Source organism: Vidua macroura, chromosome 22 (assembly GCF_024509145.1).
Source record: "Vidua macroura isolate BioBank_ID:100142 chromosome 22, ASM2450914v1, whole genome shotgun sequence".
NCBI classification, from domain to species: Eukaryota; Metazoa; Chordata; class Aves; order Passeriformes; family Viduidae; genus Vidua; species Vidua macroura.
In genome coordinates this window covers 7137641-7158051 of record NC_071592.1, presented here as the reverse complement: position 1 = coordinate 7158051, position 20411 = coordinate 7137641, and the positions used below count along the sequence as shown (strand labels likewise).

Genomic DNA, 20411 nt, shown 5'->3' with positions numbered 1-20411 from the left:
GATCTGTGTGTGAATCCTTGCCATCCCAAAAAAGGGATACTCAGAAATCATCTTCACAGGGCCACAAAGAGCCACTAAATATGTGTGAAAACTGGAGGAGGTGACAGAAAATAGTGCCCTTGTTCTGACACATTCACCCAGTGACAAGGTAGCATTTACAGCAACCTCACCTCCCTTACCAAGTGCTACAAATAGTTTACATAGAGCTTGTTGTGCAGTGATGTTAAGGAAAATCTGATGATTTCCATTTCTTCCAGATTTTGTTGGAATCGAAAAATTATTCCAGAAAAGCCTCTGCCTGATATTCTGAAACGAGAATCTCTGGAAAAGAAACAACAGCAACAACTGTTTGATTTATATATTTTATTTTTAATTAAAAAATAAAGGCTATCTCAATACATCTCTTGCAGCCTTTGGGCAAAATGCACCCTTAACAAGACTCTGTGAAACATGATGCACATCTTTTCTTGGCACACATCTTAAACAAATACCAGCTTTCTGCAGCAACTTTGGAAATCCATCATTTTCCCCAAACCCTGAAAATATTTAACAGTTTGTTTAAAAAATCCCTACAAAAATTAGAAGTGGGCCCAAAGCAAAAGTCCCAGATCCAAGCACCCAAAAGCTTTTGGAGCAGACTTATATCCAAATGCTCATCTCATTCCAAGTTTTATCCCACATCACTGCAAATTCACAGACGCAGCACCCAAACCACCCAAGGGGAGGCAATCGGAGCTGACCCAGGTACGGATCTCCCTTCGGAAGCTTTGATCTGAACTGGGCCAAAGCAAAACTGGGGGTCTGAACCCTTTCCTAAAATTGTTTAAGTCAGGCCTGTCTCTAACAGAATTAAGTGCTGGTTACACAAGGAAATGGTGCTGTCAGAGCTCCCATTCCTTGGCTATCCCTGATCTGAGCCCAGGCCAAGCTCTTTGTCCATTGGCACTACACAAGGCAAGGATAAAGCCAAGGGAACACACTGACCCTCCAACACAGCCACACACCTGCCTCCCACTGCCTGGGAGAGCCCTAGGCTTCTCAAGGAGCTGTCTTGGAGTTCTAGGCATAGTTTTCCCTGGAAATGTCTCTGCCTCAGCCCTCTCTGCAGGAAAGCTCAGGCCCCCACCAGAGGAACAGGCTGGCACCACTCCCACGGGATGTCTTTGTTCCACCTGGCCCGTGATGGCTGATTCCCAAAGGCACAACGTGACCAATCTGTAGACTCATGCACAAGGTCTACATACATATATATATATATTTATATATATATGTACATACCCACTATTACATACATATTTAAATATATATATACATATATATATTTGGTTTTGATTTTTCTCTTTTTTTTTTTTCCTCTTCTTTTCCCCTCCTTTTAACTTGATGGTGTAGTCTCCTCTAAGGAAAGCTCTGGTATATGTTCTGGAGACTTCTCTGTTTCCAACAGGACTTCTTCTGGGTTCTCCTCTGTTAGTTTTGGCTCCTCAGAGGGTTGAGATCCCTCCTGTGGCTGTCTCTGAGTCTGGCTGTTCATTTTCTCCTCTGCTTCGATCTCCTCCGAGGTGGGAATAGAGTTTTTCTTTGGACGGCCTTTAGGCTTCGTTGGAGCTTCCTGTCCCCCCTTCAACACCTGGAGCAAAGAGATGAACTGTCAGGATTCTGAACTCTGCTGGTCTCAGACATCCTGTTCCTATGTCTAACTCCCTCTCTCTTCACACCATTCCTGCAGCAACAAGACACTCCAGCCAAGGATCTATTTCCAAGGTAATGCCAAATTTGTTAGAAGTGACAGTAACTTCTGCAGGTGCCACATGCATCCAAAGAAACAGCCTAGAACTGCATCTCATCTCCCAGATCAGAAAACATAGACACCTCCACTAGAGAATGTCACAGCATCATGCTCCCACCAGCATTTATTGAGTGGCTTTCCTTCATAAAAAAGCATTTTAACTGGAAAAGGACCATGAAGACGAGAATAAGTGAACAGTGAAAGGAAGATATAAGAAGCAAAAATCAATGATATCAGCTCTCAAAACTGCTCTGTTTCCATAGAGCAACAGCTTTTTTTTTCTCTATGCACAAAACCAATCCCAGAAGCACTGAGATCACACAAATGCCAAAAATGCAGAAAGAGGTATTTTGGTTCTTCCCTCACTTCTATTTTCATTTCTTTCACCTCTTTGCTTTGTTCTCCTCCTAATGCCTTTAGTCCCCTCTAGCCCACCACATGAACAGTATGAACACTATTAAAAAAGAGACCATCTCTGTGAAAAATGATCAGGAATAAAACAAAATTTGGTATAAATAGACACAAGTCACTCCACTGTGTTCAGCTTCCAAATCTGTTCTTTGCAATCAGTTTTTAAGAGCCATGTAGAAATGACAAACACCCACTCACCATTTTCTTCCACTTCATCCTACGGTTCTGGTACCATGTCTTCACCTGGAGCTGAGTCAGACCCAAGGACTGGGCTAAGTCGAGCCTGGGAGACAAATCAGACAACAAAATGAGTTTACAGAAGCCAAGAGGAGCTCAGGTGCCAGGTCTAGGCAGTTAGAGCATTGTAAGAGCATTCAGCAGTGTTGATCAGTTATCTTGAGAATGGTAACACAAAAATGGTAAAACTCATGAATTTAGAATGCAAAGACAGATGCTCCTTTGGAAGATGCAGGGGTTTGCAAGCTCTCTTTTCTAAATGTGGCAGGGTTTGTCTGCCCGCTTCGAGACATGAACCTGCTGCACTCCAGCTGCTTATGCTCCATGTTTATCCATGAATCAGGAGCTACTGGTACATCACATCCCTGAAAAACATGTCACTGGTGTCTGAAGCAAACAGGTAAGAACAGACACACAGCATCAACTACTCTTTGCATCATGTTTCTCCTTCACTACCTTCAGAATGGGGATCATGGTACTTGCCCATTTCTCATGAAGTAGTAGTACATCTAAATCTATTAATTTCATATACATTCTGCTATTTAGGCATTTTAAGCTTCTAAGTGAATTTTTTTTTTTTTGTACGTTTAGCTGCAGGACATATGTGCCAGACAGCCCATAATTTTGATTCATCCTTCACAAATCTCCAACCCATGCAAGTTCGTGTGAACCCATTCATTATTTCTATATTAAAGCCCAGGATATGAAGCAAATATGGCTCAGAGTAGCTCCTGATCCTTCTCCACAAGTGATAGCACCATGCATCTGGCAGTTTTGTAATGAAGCTGCACAAGGGATGGAGTTAGAAATCCTTAACCACGCCAGGAAAGTGCCCCTCGGAGTCATGCAAGTCCTGCAGGTGGGACAGGTCCAACTCAGAGCCACATTCCACAGTATTCTGCATTCTGTGGCTTTTTGGCAAATATCTCCTTGCCTTTGGATGGGCATACACATTTGTCAAGGCCAAATTTTTAATAATAAAACCTTTGTTACAGCTAGGCTCCTTGGGCAACAAGATTTACATTTGTAAACACCCACATACCCCACGCCAGCTCTCTGTGCTCCACCCCACACTCAAGGATTCATGCTTCTCCCCACTCTGGATTCACTCTGGACCTTCAGGCTTGTTCTGCCACTACATCACATCTGATGCCCTTGATCTAAGACACCATTACTGTTAAGAGTAGAACATGTCAGAGTCATTACCCTGATGTACTGCCCTCCCTCACTGTGGATAAACCAGGGGTTTCAGGTGCCCTCCCAGGACTACAATCTCCTATCCAGGCCAAAAGCTGCAGAAGTGAACACAGACTACAATTCACTGCTTTGCCACGTTTCAGCCATGAGTTGACAGAGAGAAGCTCGGCTTAGCCAATCCTTCATGCTTTAGTGCTCACGTCTGGTAACACCTGGATTACTTGCAACCAGCTGCCATCTCTTGCCACATAGCTCAGTGCAACCAGCACTGCCTGGAAACCCAAGGAAACAAACACAGGGGAAGTGGTACATGGGCAGGAATTGCTCATTGGCCTCAATGAAGCCAAGGAACAGTCATATGAGATTATTAATTACCAGCTTCGAGTGCTTCAGCAAAGTGTCAACCATCTGGTGATGTGAAGCTGTGAGAAGTCAGTGCAGGCATAGCAGGAACTCTGAAACTCCATGAGGCAGGTTGGCTACAGCTAAGAATTTTCATCTTGCAGCAATTTGGTGACAGGCAGTAGGAGCAGAAAATGCCATCTTCAGAATCAATTTAAATATTGGGACACTGTCCTCTGTGGAGTGCAGGGACCGATACCTTTCAAACCTTCTCCAGATTTACAAACTTCCTAGGAATTTGATGAGTCATTTTTCCATAATTTAAATTTCCAGAGTAGGATTCAAAGCCCTTAAAAAAGCTAAAATCTCTCTTGGTTTGGTTTGCCCATGTGGTACCAAGTAGTGCCTAAGAACTTGCCAGTGCCTTGCAAGGCAGCTTTCAACTCCAGGCTCTGCTTTCCAAGCTTATGGACAGGCCACCACCTTCCCAGTGAATTGCTGCCCAAGGTGCTGGATAAAAGCCAGCTCAGGAGGAGCTGAAGATACCATGAACACACAGCCATGAACCAGCAGATCCCAGGGGGAGACAGGCTCCATCTTTTTTCAAGCATGCAGCAGGAGTGGGAAAGGCAGAGATCCTGCTTCTCTGAGGAGATCTCTCAGCCTGGACAACTACTCCCAACCATGTGTATCATCATCTGACATTTCCACTGATATGATCTATTTGTGTCACCTCTGATCCCAGGAAAAGTAGCCTTGAATTTGAATCAGGTTACCTGCCCATGGCCACAGCCAATGGCAGATGCAACTCGGTGGAGCCAGAGGCAGCACCCCATCCAGGGAATATTCAGTATGGAACAGCAGAGCAGGGCTGGAGCATCTCTTTTGCTCATCTCTGTTCCTGGTGTGAGCAACCAACCTACCTGTCAGGGGTGGAGAGGTACTTCTGCTTCTGGAATTTCTTCTCCAGGCCCATGAGCTGGATCTCGGTGAAGATGGTCCTACTCCGGCGTGGCTTCTTCGAGCGTGGCGGGGGCTGCTCTGCCTCCGACTCGCTGCTGCCCTGGGCCTCGTTTGGGGGAACCTCGGAGCCCACGGACCCCACACAGGGCTGGACTGGCAGCACCTGGGAGCTGCCGGCGGCCGGGAGCAGCGGGGGCAGCACGGGCGGCTGCCGGCTGATGACGGAGATGAGGGGATACGCCCGGAGAGAAGGGGAGCCTGGCAGGGGGGAAGCACAGGCAAATGAAGGTCAGTTCAGTGCTGATGTGTTTGAGCAAAGGGAGCACTGGGGAGAGGAGGGAGAAAGGAAGGACCTTCCTGGCTCTGTCATTTGCTTGTTAAAGGACAAGCAAGAATATTCCTCTCTCTGGACCTGCTCCTTCTCCCAGATTGCACAGCTTTTCTTAGGCTGGGGAACCCTAACCCTAACCCTAACCCTAACCCTAACCCTAACCCTAACCCTAACCCTAACACTAACCATTACACTAGGACAGGGAAAGGAAGGACTGCCTTTCCACTCCTTTTCTAGGAGATATTATAACCATTCAAATCATCTGTCTAATTACTGCAAGAGATTCAACTCCAAGCAAAGGATGAAATATATCCCCATTCTGTTCCCAACTTTGTTTCCCTGGGGAAACTAGGACAGGGTTCCCTTGAGACAGTCCCCCTCCCCTTGTGGGTAGCAGACAACAGAGTGTGGTTCACAGCTCATTCCATCCCCTAATAGGTAACTGCATCAGAACCACTCTCGTCCTCCACTGCCACTGATCCCTCTGACCATGCAGGAAGATGAGGATGAATAGATCCCAAGAGTTCTTCACTGACTGAACTCTGCATCTTACAGCAACCAGTTGATACCAGCCCTAAACCAGTTCTGCTCCAATCTTTTCAGGTCAGGGCTGTTCTGGGATGACAAATCCAAACATTCCCAAACACTAGAGGAAGTTCTGATCCACATCAGGCCTTCTGATTTACAGCTATAGCAAATTCCTGCTCAGCCTTAGCCCCGGGAAATTGAACGTTCCTTTAAAGTTTGGGCAGGGAAATTGAGCTACATACGGGAAACATAAACTCACTGTAAGATATTCAACCTGCAGAGTCTTGGGCAGCTCACTTTCTTGCTCCGTACCTCATTTTACCTCATTTGCAAGATGGAAACAATCCTCCTTACCTACATCACTGGTGGTAAAACACGGATTAAAATTTAATGTACACAAAGTATTCAGAGATCTTTAGATAAATGGGACTGTGGAAAGGAACATATTACACCAGCAGGCTTGATTGTGAAACCTTCACATGAATCACCAGTAATGAAAATAATGATCTCTAGACCTCAGTGAGTGTGTTGGGGTGAGTAACTCCACACAGTGGAAGAAAGGAGTTCCCGGCCTGGCCTGCTGATGACCTGTATTCCTCAGCCCTCTCCCCAAGTGTAGCGTTGTGATCACAGGAACCAGGTTCTAGGTGAGCTGGGTACATCAAAGAACATCATAGGTTTTTGATAGTTGCTTCTCTCCTCAACCACAGCAAGTTGTGTAAAATCCAGCCATTTACAAAGCAAGCTGGGGAAACTATTGTCAAAACCCTAAATAGCTGTGACTATACACTGGGGTTTATGCAGACTAGGGCTTCAGTCTTGCTTTCTCCTCTGGACCTCTGCAACACTAAAAATCAAAATATTTCCATTAAATGTAAAGCTTTCCACTTAAACCACCAAGGAAGCATTTGAGAGATGAGATTGGAATTGCCAAGCCAACCTTTAGCTTGTGTCAAGCCTTAACTACCTTTTCTTTCTGGATATTTTTTTCAGCTCAAGACTGTGCTGATCTACAGCACCACTGAGTAACCTGGTGGAAATTCTGCCTTGATTTACAACTTCAGTGGCTGTTCAAAGATCATAAATTAGGACAGAGTATGCTGTCCTTTGCTTTACACCTCTGTCCTGTGCTTTATGCACTAAATCGATGCTGGTATTTATGCACCCTCTAACACCACCCAGCTAGACAGAAGGTAAAGCAGATGTTGCTCCCATAGCCTATGTCCTCCTTGTCAACCCACCACTGTTCATTTCTGACACTGTGGGATAACAAAAAACTTGCTGGCCTACCCATGGAACAGATGATTTCTTCTCTTTCAGACAAATTTGCCCAAAAATCATCCCCTCTTGCCTCCTTGAAGAGTCTCTCAATTTCTAGAGTCCTGTGAAGGAACACTGAGGCCACCTCCACTGTGAGAGGTGTTCCTGGGTGTGCCATGAGATTCCTGAGGACATCGTGTGTTGACGTCTTCATTTGCAGCAGTCCTGGGACTCAGCCCCAGGACACAACTGCTCTTGGTCACTCAGGCTCCAACAGGCTTCTCAGATCCCAGTTCTCAGTTCTACCCTGTTCTGGATAAGGAGACTTAAGCTTAAGCTCAGTCCAGAAAGGAGTGGATCCAGTATTATTACATCCCCTTAACCACTGCTATGGAGTCCTGGTTCAACCATTCCCATCACAGAGCTCCTGTTCCTCTACAGGTTCATCCTCCAAACCTTATCCCACAGCCCATTCCTGTTCTCGCTCATGGGTAGCCTTTGGCACCAGATCACTGATTAATCAATACTTTTGTACCTCCATACATTTCCAGCAGGGCTCTCCATAAAGCACAAAATTACTCATGAATAATAAATCACCAGAGCTCAGAAACCCTGCAAGGCTCCAAGTGACTGATACCTCTTGATGAAAGGATTTTTACAAGTAACTCTCTTTAAGGGAGGTCAGCAAAGTTAATCGATATCAGAACAATTTTCTGTCCAGCATGGCAGCAGCATGTGGGAGTGCTTGAAGGGAGGGGAGGACGGTTATAATTGTCCCAGAGCATAAGATCTGCCTTCATCAAACAGAGAAAAGTCTCTTCAGGTTATTTTTCTAATAGTCAGGTAAGATTAGGATTAAAGGAACTGCTTTTCAAGATCAGCAGCAAGGCCTTGGCTATTTTTGCAGGGTACAACAGTGGTTATTAGAGAAGCAGATGACACTGGAGTTGTTTGGGTCTGGGTTTTCAAGTGCTGAGCACCTGAATGGGGGATACATTTTCCAAAATTCTCAGCAGCCAGCAGCTGTGCCCTGGTCAAACAGTTAGAAAAGCTCAGCACATGCTTATTTTTGTTGCCCACGTCAGGACACAAATTCATTAATGGCCCTTCTGAAACCACGGTGCTGCCTCTGCACAAGTCGTGGTTTACAACTGCCAAGCTGATTTGAGTTCCAGGTGCTGAACAGATTTGTGAGGCTGTTGACACTAAGTGTCGTGTATTTGTTTATCATTTGTGCTTGTTAAGAGTAACCTTTGCTTATGGTTTGACACCAACAGTTGTGACAGTGCTTTTAGAAACCCCTGTAAATAATGAAAGCATCATGATCAGCCCAGCTTATACAAGACTGCTCAGCTTTGTGCCCTCAGCCTGGTGAGGACATAGGATGGATGTGGCACAGAGTAAGAAATAAGGATGGCATCTAGGAAAGACATGGGCATCAAGGCTGCAGATATTTTTTGGGAGAAAGCGACAGGTCAGAAAGGGGGCAACGCTTTAGCAGCCCCTTGCATGTAGAGCAAACCAGAAATAACTGACCTCTACATTGCACGAGGCAGCTTTCAGTTCCCAGAGAAAAAAGCCCAAGTTCAGTGTCCTGCTCTGGATCTAGTTATTCCAAAGTCCAAAGCAGCTGAAGGTGAGCCAGTCCATAGTCTCTAGGTACACTCTTAACATGACTCCCCTCAAACCATCTGTACAGTTCTCACCCTGATAAAGCCTTGCCTTCCAAATGCCATGAAATCTGAGGCGAGATCTAAACTTCACATCCCCCAGAGTTCAAAGGTACTTCTAGACTGACACGGTATTGTAAGAATGGAATAATTTCCTAATCTTCAACAAATTAAATGCTGGCAGTCAGCTCTTGTCTGCTCAGCACTGTTGTGACACGCTCTGTCTCCCGAACTGGGATGAATGGGAGTGAAGAGCTCTTTCTTTCCATACCTGCCTTTCACAATGCTTCCACTGAACACGTTCTCACCTGTACTGTCGTGTGAGCACTTTTTCTGACCCACTGCTCTTTTGTATATGAAAACCCAGAAGATGCCCATATAAACCAGAAAATGAGGAACTTGCTATCCTAGAAAAACACCTAAGGCATTTTACTATTTCCATTTAAAACTGTCAAGAGGCCCCACACTCCAGTGGTGAAACCACCAGTGGTTTAGGACTCAGGAGGTCTCACTGCTCTTCACAGGGACAATGGTCTCTTACTATGTGGTTTTCTGCAGAAAAGACCCAATTTTATCTACTAGAATAATCTTAATCACCCCAAAGCCTAGGGTATTCTCGGGCTCCCTCTGCTGCTGAATACTTCTCAAATACTTGGGAAAAATAAGTATAATCCCATACTTCATACAATGCACTACTGAAGGAGCACAGCCTAAACAATAGATTTTTTTTCCTGTAGTTCTTTTTTAAGGATTTGAATAATCTCAGTTTCAAGCGGCAAAAAAGCTCTTCTTTCTGTCCACTCCACAAAGGAAACATCTGCCCACTCTCGTTAAAACTAATCAAGGGTTAAAAATAAAAGAGATGTTGGATCAGTAGAGCATTTTCTATGATCTGAAAACATTTTGCTTTGCTATTTAAATCTGTGTTGGCAGCCACTGTACAGTGAATAAGAGATCTGTAGTAAGCACTGCCCACATCACCTTGGCAGGAACTGGCATATTCAAGCCACACATAGGATAACCCTGGACTCCTGTTTCCTAATTATATGTCAGATATTTCTGAAAAAAAAACCTATCATGGTTTGACATATCCAAAGATTTATTTTGTCATTTGTTTTTCTTTTCAGCAGCAACAAGAAGAAGATGTTGCATCAGGAAGACCAACCTGAAGCCATCTCCACTCATCTTCTGGGATGTTTCTAATAAACTTCTTTTAAACCTCTTCTGACCACTACCTAAGACACAGTGGATACACCACCACTGCACCAGATCACCTTGAAGAAGTTGTAATTAAAAAGAAATACTGGAAACAAGTCTTTTCCCCTTATTTTTTACCGCCTCCTCCCCTCCTCCCTGGCTTAATTTCAACCCCAGCAGACACAGGATAGAAGGAAGAGAAAAGGGAAAGCACTAATTAATTGCATGATTTGACTGCCAGCAATGGAAGAACCGTTTTCCTCCCAGGCAAACTCAGTTTCCAAATGTTGTTTTGGAAAGCAAGAAAGAAAAAGGAAGGAAAGATTTATGGATCAGCTCCTCTTGGCAGGTCAGCCCTGCTCTGAGGCAGAATGAATCTCACTCAGAATGGGCTGTAGCAAAAGGTAAATGATAAAAGAAAATGAATTTACAACTCAGGAAGGTCTATAAATCTCTCATCTCCTGAGTGTCAAAACAAAGGGAACCAGGAGTTGAGTTCATTTAGGGAAGAACTGGATTTTGCTAAAGGAGCAGGCAGTCTCCTGACAGGAATAAGCAAACCCTGAGTGAAGCAAGGAAAACAAAAGAAGCACAGAAATGTTGAGAATTAGTTGAACCACACATAGTTTCATAGTAGTAGGGAGGGCATTACGTCATCTTTTTCCACCATAGATCCCAAAAAGCAAAGATTTTCCAACAATACCAATTCCATGGATCTCAGCTAGACTTTGCCACCTCATCCAGAGCTGAGCAGGGACTCGGTACAATCCAGGAACTCAATGTGGCCCAGGAGCCAAGTGCTTAAAGACAGCAGCCAGGTACCCAGTGTGTGCTGCAGGACACATGACAGCCCCTCAGTCAGAGTGGGACTTTGCCTTATGGTTGCCAGACCTGCCAAAAGCTGACCAGAGAGAAAACCTGACCCTTGTACAAGGGCTCTGTTCCTCTGCTGAGCTTCCTCAGGCAGCACATGGACCTGCAGCACCTCTGTTGTCCATTAGGAGCCCCACTGAGGGCAGGAAAGCAATTCTTGCACTCAGGTTAGACCTTATCTCATCTATTTTTGATGATACCAAATTTGAACCCTCTCTGCTCCCTCTATACGAGGCTTAGGCACCGAGAAGTTCCCCAGACATGGGAGACTCTTTCTTATTAACTATTAGAAGGCATCAGGTTCTTCCCAAGACCAACGCTGTGCTCCACCAAGCACCCTGATACAGACATAAAGGCAAGAGGAGAGGAAGGAACAGCAAAAGGCTGTGCATATACCAGAAAAATTCACATTCTCTCAGGAACAAGTGCTTAGGAGAGGGTTGAGGGGAATCACCAGGTCTCTCAGACTTCCTTGATCCAGCCATTTCTAAGCTGCCTGGCCCACTGAGCACTGTCATGAACTTTTGAATCCCAAGTTTAAAAAATGACCTGGGTGATGTTTCTGCTATGCAGCACGGTGGGAACAGATCCCTCCGCTATCTCCAGAAAGGGAAGCAGCAGAGCCATGCCAGGGGATGGCTGCTCATGAGCCAGTTATGATCTGGGCAGAGGTGAGCTAATGAGGTTGTGATCACTGTGCTGACAGCTTGGCACTTCCCAGCTGTGAGCCCATGTATTTGCATGGTGCAGCCCTTGGAACACACTGGCACACAGTCCTTCAGAGCTGGAAGTCCAGGCACAGCAACAAAGTCTCCCCAAGCTGCCCCTGTGCAAGGCAATTGAGCCTAGAGGTGGTACCTAGGTATGGAATTAGATGTTCTTGGCACCCCTCTCAAACAAAGCTGGGGCAGAAAGGTGTAGACGAGTAATTTGTCAGAATCCCTTTTTATCAACAAGTTCAGGCATTGATTCTCTTCTCATCCTTTCCAGTCTTTGTGAAAGACAACCCTCAGATACTCTTTTACATTTCCTGTACCTCTCTTAGTATTGGAAGAACTGGAACACCTGCAGATAATCCTCTGAGCCTTTACAAGTGCCATAGCTCAGCTCTATAAGCAGATTTTTCTGTGATTTTTGCATATTAAATGGGAATCCTGGAACTGGGAGTGTTTGAAAATGCTCTTTCTTGCCATTCTTCTCCAGCGCCTCAAAGCTCAGCGACAGACTTAGCCCTGTTTTGGGAGAGGAGAATTGTCTGTGGTTTGGTTTCTTCTTCTACTTGTTCTTTTTCTTTGGATACATGTGGAAAACAGTGGTAGCTAAGCTAGAGCTAAAGTCTCTGCACAAGAGGAGAGGTGAAGGGCACTTCTGGGACATTTTGAGAGGGTCCAAAAATAGTCTCAAGACTCAGCCAAAATGCACAGAGACAAAATTTCCATAGGAATTGTCATGGAAGATACAGGAAGGCAGAACAACCAACCCTGAAATCTTAAGTGCAGAGCTGGAACATGAAGAGACACCGCTGATACTCTAAAATAGCACCAGTGAGGATCCTTGGAGTAAAGTTTAACTGCTCCTCAACCAAAGACTGTAGGTACATTAACATTAGATTCTTTTGCCACTTCAATGAACCCTATTAATCTGACAAGAACCACAAGTCTTGCAAACATTAAATACAATTCAGCAACACAGCAAAAAGTGTAGCAAATGGCTTCTCTTCACTGTGGAAAAATCCAGACCTAACTGATGTCCATGGCAAAATACCCTCAGCTTCAGTGGAGCCAGGATTTCACCCACATATGCCACAGAAATAAAACAGAAGACAAAACAAAACAAAGGAAATTAGTGCAGCTAATTTTAGCACAGGTAAAATGATCCTTTTTTTAGGCATTCTGACTGAAAGCCAGTTCTTCAGGAGTCTACACCTCTGTATGAACCAAGTGGGAATGGAAGAAAAAATTGGCATCTAATCAAATGGCAATTTTTAACCTCAGATTTTCAGGTGGGAGAAAACCTGGGCTCATCCAGGAGTAATGTTTAACCCTCCCTAAGAGAACAGTCCCTTTTATCTTCAATCACTCTTTTTGGGGGGAGCAGGTTTTTAGCTAAATCTGTTGCAAACAAAACCACTGATGTTGGTAGAGGTTGATTTAAAAGATGATCCTCCCCAAAGCATCTCCCACTCTGTAAATCCCAGTACAACTCCCCAGGGACACAACTCCCTCCATCTTCTGTTCCCTGTGGTCTGGGACACTTGGAACTGTGGCTGAGTTCAGCTGAATTTCAAAGCCACAGGGGAAATTTTCTCAGCTCTTGGAGCTGTAGGATCCAGATTTTCTGTTGTAAGTCTGTCCCCATTAGCAATTTATCAACACATTGCTGTATTTCTTCTTAATAATAATAGCAATTAATAGGTTTGAATGACGCAAGGTGTGCACACTGCAGGCCTCCACAAAAAACAACAGAAAAACAATTAATCCTTACTTATTAATGACATTTGATATTCATATTGTGCTTTTTTTGTGTGTTTAAGGCCCCACACACAGTAAGTAATTGGCCTTGAACAGCTGAGAAGCCTGAGAGCCTCCCTGAACAAGACTTGTCTCACTCCCTGCTCCCACAGGCACCTTGCCTTGGACAGGGCTGGATGTGGGGCAATTATCCATCTTAAAAACACAATCCAAACCTCACCTAGAGCAGCAGTGTCTCCAGGGATGCCAGATCCCTGAAGGATGGCACCAGGGATGGCAGGGCTGGTGATCACCATTATGACAAACTGACGCTGCTCAGGAGGGGAGGAGATGGTAATGCACCTTTTGAAGCTGGAGTGGAAAGGCCTGGCTGTGCTGTCCTGGGGCAACCACTGGGATACCCTGGGATAACAATGCTCAGCCGTCGAGTTTATTCCCAACTGCTGGAAAGACACAAGCCAGCACCACCTGGTGCTAAAGGCTGCTGCCCCTGCACAGAGCAGCCTTTCTTCCAGGCTGTCAGTCAAGCAGAGGAGCATGCCAGGACCTTGTCAGATCCTCAGTGAAGAGGAAAATTTATATATAAAGAAGATTTATTTTGTTTTAAAGAAGCATTTAAAGAATCAATTTGGCCAGCACTCAAGAAATCCTTTGTGGCAAATGTAATGGCACTGTGGCTTCATCAGCAGAGAATGAATCAGATCAGACACCATTCCTGTACTTGGAATTATTCTGCTTCACGTACTCAAATGACAACCTGCCTTTTGGGTGGGGGCCTGCCTTGACTCAAACCTGCCCTCTCCAGCCAAACTGAGCATGGCTCACAGAGGTCCTGCTCATTGTCTAAGGCTACCCAAAAGGGTCTCTGTCTGGGATTCCTCATCTTTAGCTGATAAGTCCTTTAAATCCTACTCAGTGGGAAAGAAGGTACTCTGAACACAAGCAGATCTGCCTTAATATTTATTGGATACATGGGCTCATGGCCATCTTGACTTCAAACACCTCGCAAGGGAAGGCAGGTTTGGAAGTGAACCTCCATTCCAGACCCTTACTGCTTGGACTCAGAGGGAGTTCTAAGCCCGGGCCACATCAATCCCAGAGAAATAAACACCAGCACATCTCCATAAACAACAACACTCAGGCAGTGCAGGGAAGTTCCGGGATACAATCTGCCAGCTCCCTGCCCAGATCTGCACCAAGGGACACTTCGGGTCCACTAAGCCAACTTTAGCTTGAAACTCTTTCTTTTGAACTGAGTCATGTTAAATATTTCAGCCAAGAGGTCCCTCCATCACTGAGGAGAAGGCTCAGCACTAGAAGTCATCACCCACTGACCCAGACTTCACATGTGGAGCAGCCAAAGCATGAGAGAATGGAACAGCTCTAAGGGGTGGATTTACAGGAAGTTTCCGGTCTTGGCTATTGAGGATGAAGGGGGAACACAGCATTGAGACACCAGAACTCTCAGGGTGTCTCAGCTCAAGTTGCGACAATTTACCAATGACAGACATGACCAGACATCATGGGAGAGGCCAAATTGATTCCTCTGTCCAGATGGTGTTACCGGTCAAGGAGCAAGATCTGGACTTGGATGGTGAAACAGCTCATCCTAGCTGAGAGGGTGGAGTTTGATAGAAGGGTAAGTCCTGTCCTGTGCTCTATCCTGCTCCCCGAGCATCTCTCCCTGGCCACTGCCCAAGCTTTGTGTCTATGTGGCTCTTGGGCCAACACATTATGGCCATTCTTACATCCTCACACATCCGACAAATGATTCTGCCTTCTCTGAGGATTTCACAGTTTCTGGCCAAGTTCAAACACACAATGCCATGAATGCATAAATCAATCAGTCCCTCACTTCCTGCTGTGTTAACTATTATCACAGCATCCATAAGCAAACACCAGCCTTGGCCAGCTGACTGGCTGTGCACACAAAAGCACTCTTCAGGTTTCTCAAGCCCACCTTTGTGTGAGCTCCAGCAGAAAGCTGGCCATAAATATCACTACCTCTTCCTGCCCCAAGGCTCTAAAACACACTGCTGAGAGTGACACATGGGAAGAAAGAGAGTGCAATTGTTTCTCAACATCAGACTGTGTAAATTTTGCCTGATAGGTCTTTTGGAAAACACTTTCTCCTTCTCAGGAGAATAGTGGATCAGTGTTTAAAATACACAGACATCCCGCTCTTTTCCTCCCCACTGAAATGAAAGGGGGACTTCAGCAAGTGCCAGTGTTAACCTGAAATGGACCTGTCACATCTTGGCAAAGCCTCTCCCTCTTATAGCTGTGTCTTATAATCTCAAGGGTTGCTTTATTAATAATTTTGCCCCCATCAGGACACACTTAATAAAGAGCTTGGTCTCTCTGAGCTGCATATATGATTGTTTGATTTTGCATCTGCCGTAACACAGAGAAAACCCATCTCTGTTTCCTCTATGGACAAAAATAAACTCTGCGGACAATTTGGCTGAACAGCTGCACAAACAATGCAATTTAGAAGGATGCAAATGATACATGAGCAGGTTTTGTTCACAGCCTGCCTGTCCTTTGTCATTGACAATTAGATCAGTGGTCTTAACCCAGATCTGGTGGCTGGATTAAGGAGGAGAGACACGCACAGGGAACAAAGCTGAGCATAATGGACATCCCAGTGTTATTCCTGGAAGCTGAAACCCTGTTAACAGAATCTAGAGCACCCTGGAAGAGGATTTCCTCCAAACCTGATCTTTTTGTTTGAGTAAGCTGACTATGTCACAGCTTCCATAAGCACAGGCCATGGCTATTTTTATCTTCTTCACATCAAATAACAGCACACCCATGTCACCTCACAGATCCAATCTTAACCGAAAGAGAATGAATTTAGGACAACTAAGCTTTCACTTTTTGGATGGGGGAAAATACACAGCTGGATTTTCAGGTTACAGAAACTTTTCACTGCCAATGATTCTACAGCATAAAAATCAGTCCTGGCAACTTCATTCCTGAAGCAGCTTCATTGACTTCAGGACTCTCTGTATTACATAAAGTCAGTCATGAGCTGAAGATGTTGCAAGAACCATCAGTCACGGTAACATCTCCACCTCTGCCTGCAGACATGAGTGTCCCATATGGACATGGGAAGGTGGATGCTCCCACCAGTAATACCGCAGTCTCCCAGCAAAGTGATTAATGGGAGCCAAGACCCGGCGTGTTCACTCCAGGGTCAGTGGCATATTGGGGTTTTTCAGCTGAAACAAAAAGTGAGTTTCACTCTTACAGAAATTAATTTAATCTCAAAAAATAACCTGAAAAATATCTCAAGGATGGGCAGTCCCCAAATGGACACACACAGAATAAGCAGTTCCATAAGAAAAATGTCAGCCTCAGAGTTGCAAAGCGCTTTGGAGGGATGAAACCAGGTATGTGCCAGAAGAGTGATGAAGGTTTTCCCGGTGTCCATACCACAGCTCTGATAGAAGGATGAGCCAGAGATTCCAGCTGGTAAGCTCCAGCTGTCCTGACCTCCTCCTACTCAGAGGAGCTGAGGCTGCCCCATCCCTGGAAGTATCCAAAGCCAGGCTGGATGGGGTTTAGAGCAACCTGGGATAGTGGAAGGTGTCCCTGCCTATGGCTGGAACTGGATGAGATTCCAACCCAAACCATTCCAGAATTCCATGATCCAGTGATCTCCAAATACAAGCCCTCACTCATGTCCAACATTAGTCTGTGTGATTTTTTCTGTTCTGATAGGAAGAAACACTGTTTTCACATCTCCAGAGAAATTTAGATTAGACTTCAGTTGGAGATAAGGCCCTAATTAATCATAATGGATGGAATTAGGTTTCTACAGTGCTCAAATTCAGCCTTAATTGTGAACTAATGCCTTTATGGGAAGAAATGTTAGGACAACTGTTGGAAACAGCTTCAATCCAGAACTACAAACATGCCCCTGGAAATGCTCTGATTTAGGGATTGAGGTGGGAAATTTAGGGATCCAGATGGAAAACCCTCCCTCAATCCAAGATTTGAAGTCAAAGCTTTGGTTATCACCCACCTCTGGTTTCATCACTCGTGGATTCTCCTCCAAGTTTCCTACAGGCCCTCTCACTGGGAAACGCAGCGTTGCTGTGCTCCACAGGGATGCTGGGGCTTCATAATATCATTCCAATGCCAGTTATAAAATAGGCAAAAATCAACACAGCCCTTTTTTCCCTGCACGTGTAGGTGGGCGTATAATTCCCACTAGCATAAGAAACAGCTCCAGGCTGATGGGAATATTGTCACATTCTCACCGACTTTACTCTGTCCCACAAAAGAACCAAACAAACAAAGTTCTGTTCACTTGGATGTAGATTTTGGGGAAAGAGGACCTCAGGCACAATATTTCCATCCCTTGCACTGCCTTCATGTTCAGTCTCAGCCAAATCCCTGAATCCCACTGGACTTCTGTTTTCCCCATATGCAAAACGAGGGCAATAACACCAACCACACCAGTGATTTGGTCTGGAAAGGACTCAACAGAAGCCATGAGAGGAGGCAGAGGTGTTGCTATCTCCCAGCTCGCTGCAGACATTGCCCATTAAGACACTGCATGACTGCTGCATTGAGAACTCTCTTTTGTGTCACACGATTATGAAATTCCTTAACATGCCATTAATATGCATGTTAATTTTGAAGCAATGCATGTGTCCTGTTTTTGTGCAAGCAGCATTGTTTCCAGGGGAGCTCCTCCAATAACAGGCACAGATGCAGTATGTGGCTTTTCCAACAAAAATAGCTTTTTAAAGCTCAATTTTTAAAAAGTTCTCTTCACCCAAGAAAGACATTCTGCCCAGGATCAGCCATCCTTGCCAATTTTAACATGAAGCTGATCTAAATAATTCTGCAGGGAATATTTTATGGATCTCCCAAATCTCAGCCAGACTCTGATTTGGCTCTTCTGGGATGAAATTCATCTTAGATTGGCATTTCCACATGCAAACAGACAAAATCTTTACATTGACAGTGTTTTCATTAAACTCTGAAAAACCTTCTGAAATAGAGGCTGTATCCCACCTGGAATTTTATCAAGCTGTCCAGAGAATTTAGTCAATTACTGGCATTTACTGCTCTCTGATGAAATCATCCAACACTGCTGACCCATCACGGGAATATGCATGCTCTGCTCAGCAATGGCGTGATAGTTCTGAGGGAGCTTTTAAATTCTGAGACTCAAAAGAGCCTTTAATTCACATTTGGTGAACCTCATATGAAAAGCTGTTTCAATTTTATTTTTTTTTAAAACATCCTAGTCATTTTTCCTCTCTGTTGAAGTACTGACGCCCTGCCCACAGCTGTCTCTGTTTCCATCCCAGGAGATCTGATGGGAAGGAGATCCAAGGACTTTCATTTTATGTAGAGCTTTCAAAATATTTGCTTGGACACTGCATCCCATTTCACTTCCTTGAAGTAGATTTTCTCCAATTAATTAAAAAGTGCTTTTAAAAGTATTTTTCCTCCTTATTTGAAGCCATTCTACAGAAGTTAAAACATTGACATTAGATGGATGCAGTGTTGAATCCATATGGATATAAATATATAGCTGGTTAATAAAAAGGTGAGTTCTGTGTCTAGCCTGTGTATTCCAGCCACACTCTACCACCACATCCTTTACACACACAAAATGACAAAGTGGAGAGAAAAGTGCAATTGAAACTGCAGCAAAATCAGAAACTTATAATCTGATACAAAAATTAGCTCAAATACCTAAAGATTTCAAATTATTTTAGTCCTTTATTAAAAATAAAGAAAACAAAGTTTAAGGCATTTGAATAGCTTGCCTCTTCCAAATGCTAAAGTTTCACAATGACAACACATTCCTACTTGTTTCCAATTCGGAGGAAGAGTAAGAATCTTGAAAGAAAAAGAAAAATCCAGTATGAAAAAATAATTTTATGAGTTGTCTTCTCACACATTAAAAGGAGGCAAGGAGGCAAGGAAAAGGCAAATTTAAATTATTTTCTCCTCTCTGTGGGTCACCTTTCATTAAATTGCTGCGAATGAAACACACTCCCACCAGGACGTTAACATCTCATTTTCAGTGCTGCTGGGGTGAGGAGCCTGAATAAAAATAAATGGTTTCTCCAATGAGACACATCATCCATCGTCAGCATGTAAAACACAGTCATTAATCACAGCACAACCTGCTTATTATGGGCATTCAAGCACTGGCAATACAAATGCTTATAAAACAGGGGCTCATTTCACAATTCCCTGCCCTCGTCTCTCAATAGTTTAGAGGATTAACCCTTTTGCAGTGAGGGATGGGCAAACTGGTTTTGCCTAATTCCAAACCAACCTGACATCATGGGTTCAAAAGTTCGACTTGAACTCAACATTCTCAGGTGCAGTTTGTGCTGAGGGAACAAAGAGCTCAAGGGGGGATAAAGGAAGGAAGATAGGGAAAGAGCAAATTGAAGAACTCTACAGGGCATGGACTAAGTGTAAAAATCCAGTGAGAGACAAAGGGTGGATAAAAAATGGTGATGAAAGACTTGAAACTCTTGCAAAGTAATAAACATGATTTTGTCTTAACACCTATCTTAAAGTGATTTATGGGGAAGTCTCTTCCTTCCTACAGAATTCCCTCTGTTGAGAAAAAACAACAGACTTTTACTTGTACTTAATTAATACTCATGAAGAGCACAGTTACGCATACACAGTTAAACATACACAGTCCCCACTGACCATATGACTTCGGGCTTCTCTTATATTTCTTAGCAAAGGAATTCAAAATGCTAATGTGCAGAGAACTACCATTTTTCTTTTAAAAATGGGAAGGATAAGGAATTCAGCTGGCTCCATGTCACATATGAATTCAAGGACAAAGCCAAGCACGGATGGCCCGAGCACAAAGTGCTGCCTGCAAAGCTCTCAGCCCTTCCCTGGGCCCTGCAAAACCCAGCTCTACTCAGTTATCCCTGCTCCCAACACAGCGTGTCCCAAGCTGCCAGATAAATGAATGCTCAGAAAATGGTCATTTATTTGCAGTCTGATGCAATTCCTTTTCTTTTTCTACACACTTAAAACTTCTATTGACTTCAAGGGGAAAATAAGTGGGGGCACAAGGAAAATCCAGAGGTCCTGAGAAAAGCAGTATTTGGACATCCATGCAGCAGGCAAAAGTACCT

The 20411-nt window shown here is 44.3% G+C and overlaps 1 protein-coding gene across 1 annotated transcript in view; it reads right to left on the bottom strand.

The window, feature by feature from the left end:
- Positions 1 to 348: 348 nt before the first annotated feature.
- BARX2 (BARX homeobox 2) overlaps positions 349 to 20411 on the bottom strand; it is a 33418-nt gene continuing 13355 nt past the window's right edge. Inside the window, exons 2-4 of the mRNA XM_053997040.1 lie at positions 4897 to 5194; positions 2396 to 2480; positions 349 to 1627 (exon numbers count right to left, since the gene is read on the bottom strand). Of these exons, the coding sequence (XP_053853015.1) occupies positions 1373 to 1627; positions 2396 to 2480; positions 4897 to 5194 (638 nt within the window). The 3' untranslated portion in view covers positions 349 to 1372. The remainder of the gene's footprint in view (positions 1628 to 2395; positions 2481 to 4896; positions 5195 to 20411) is intronic.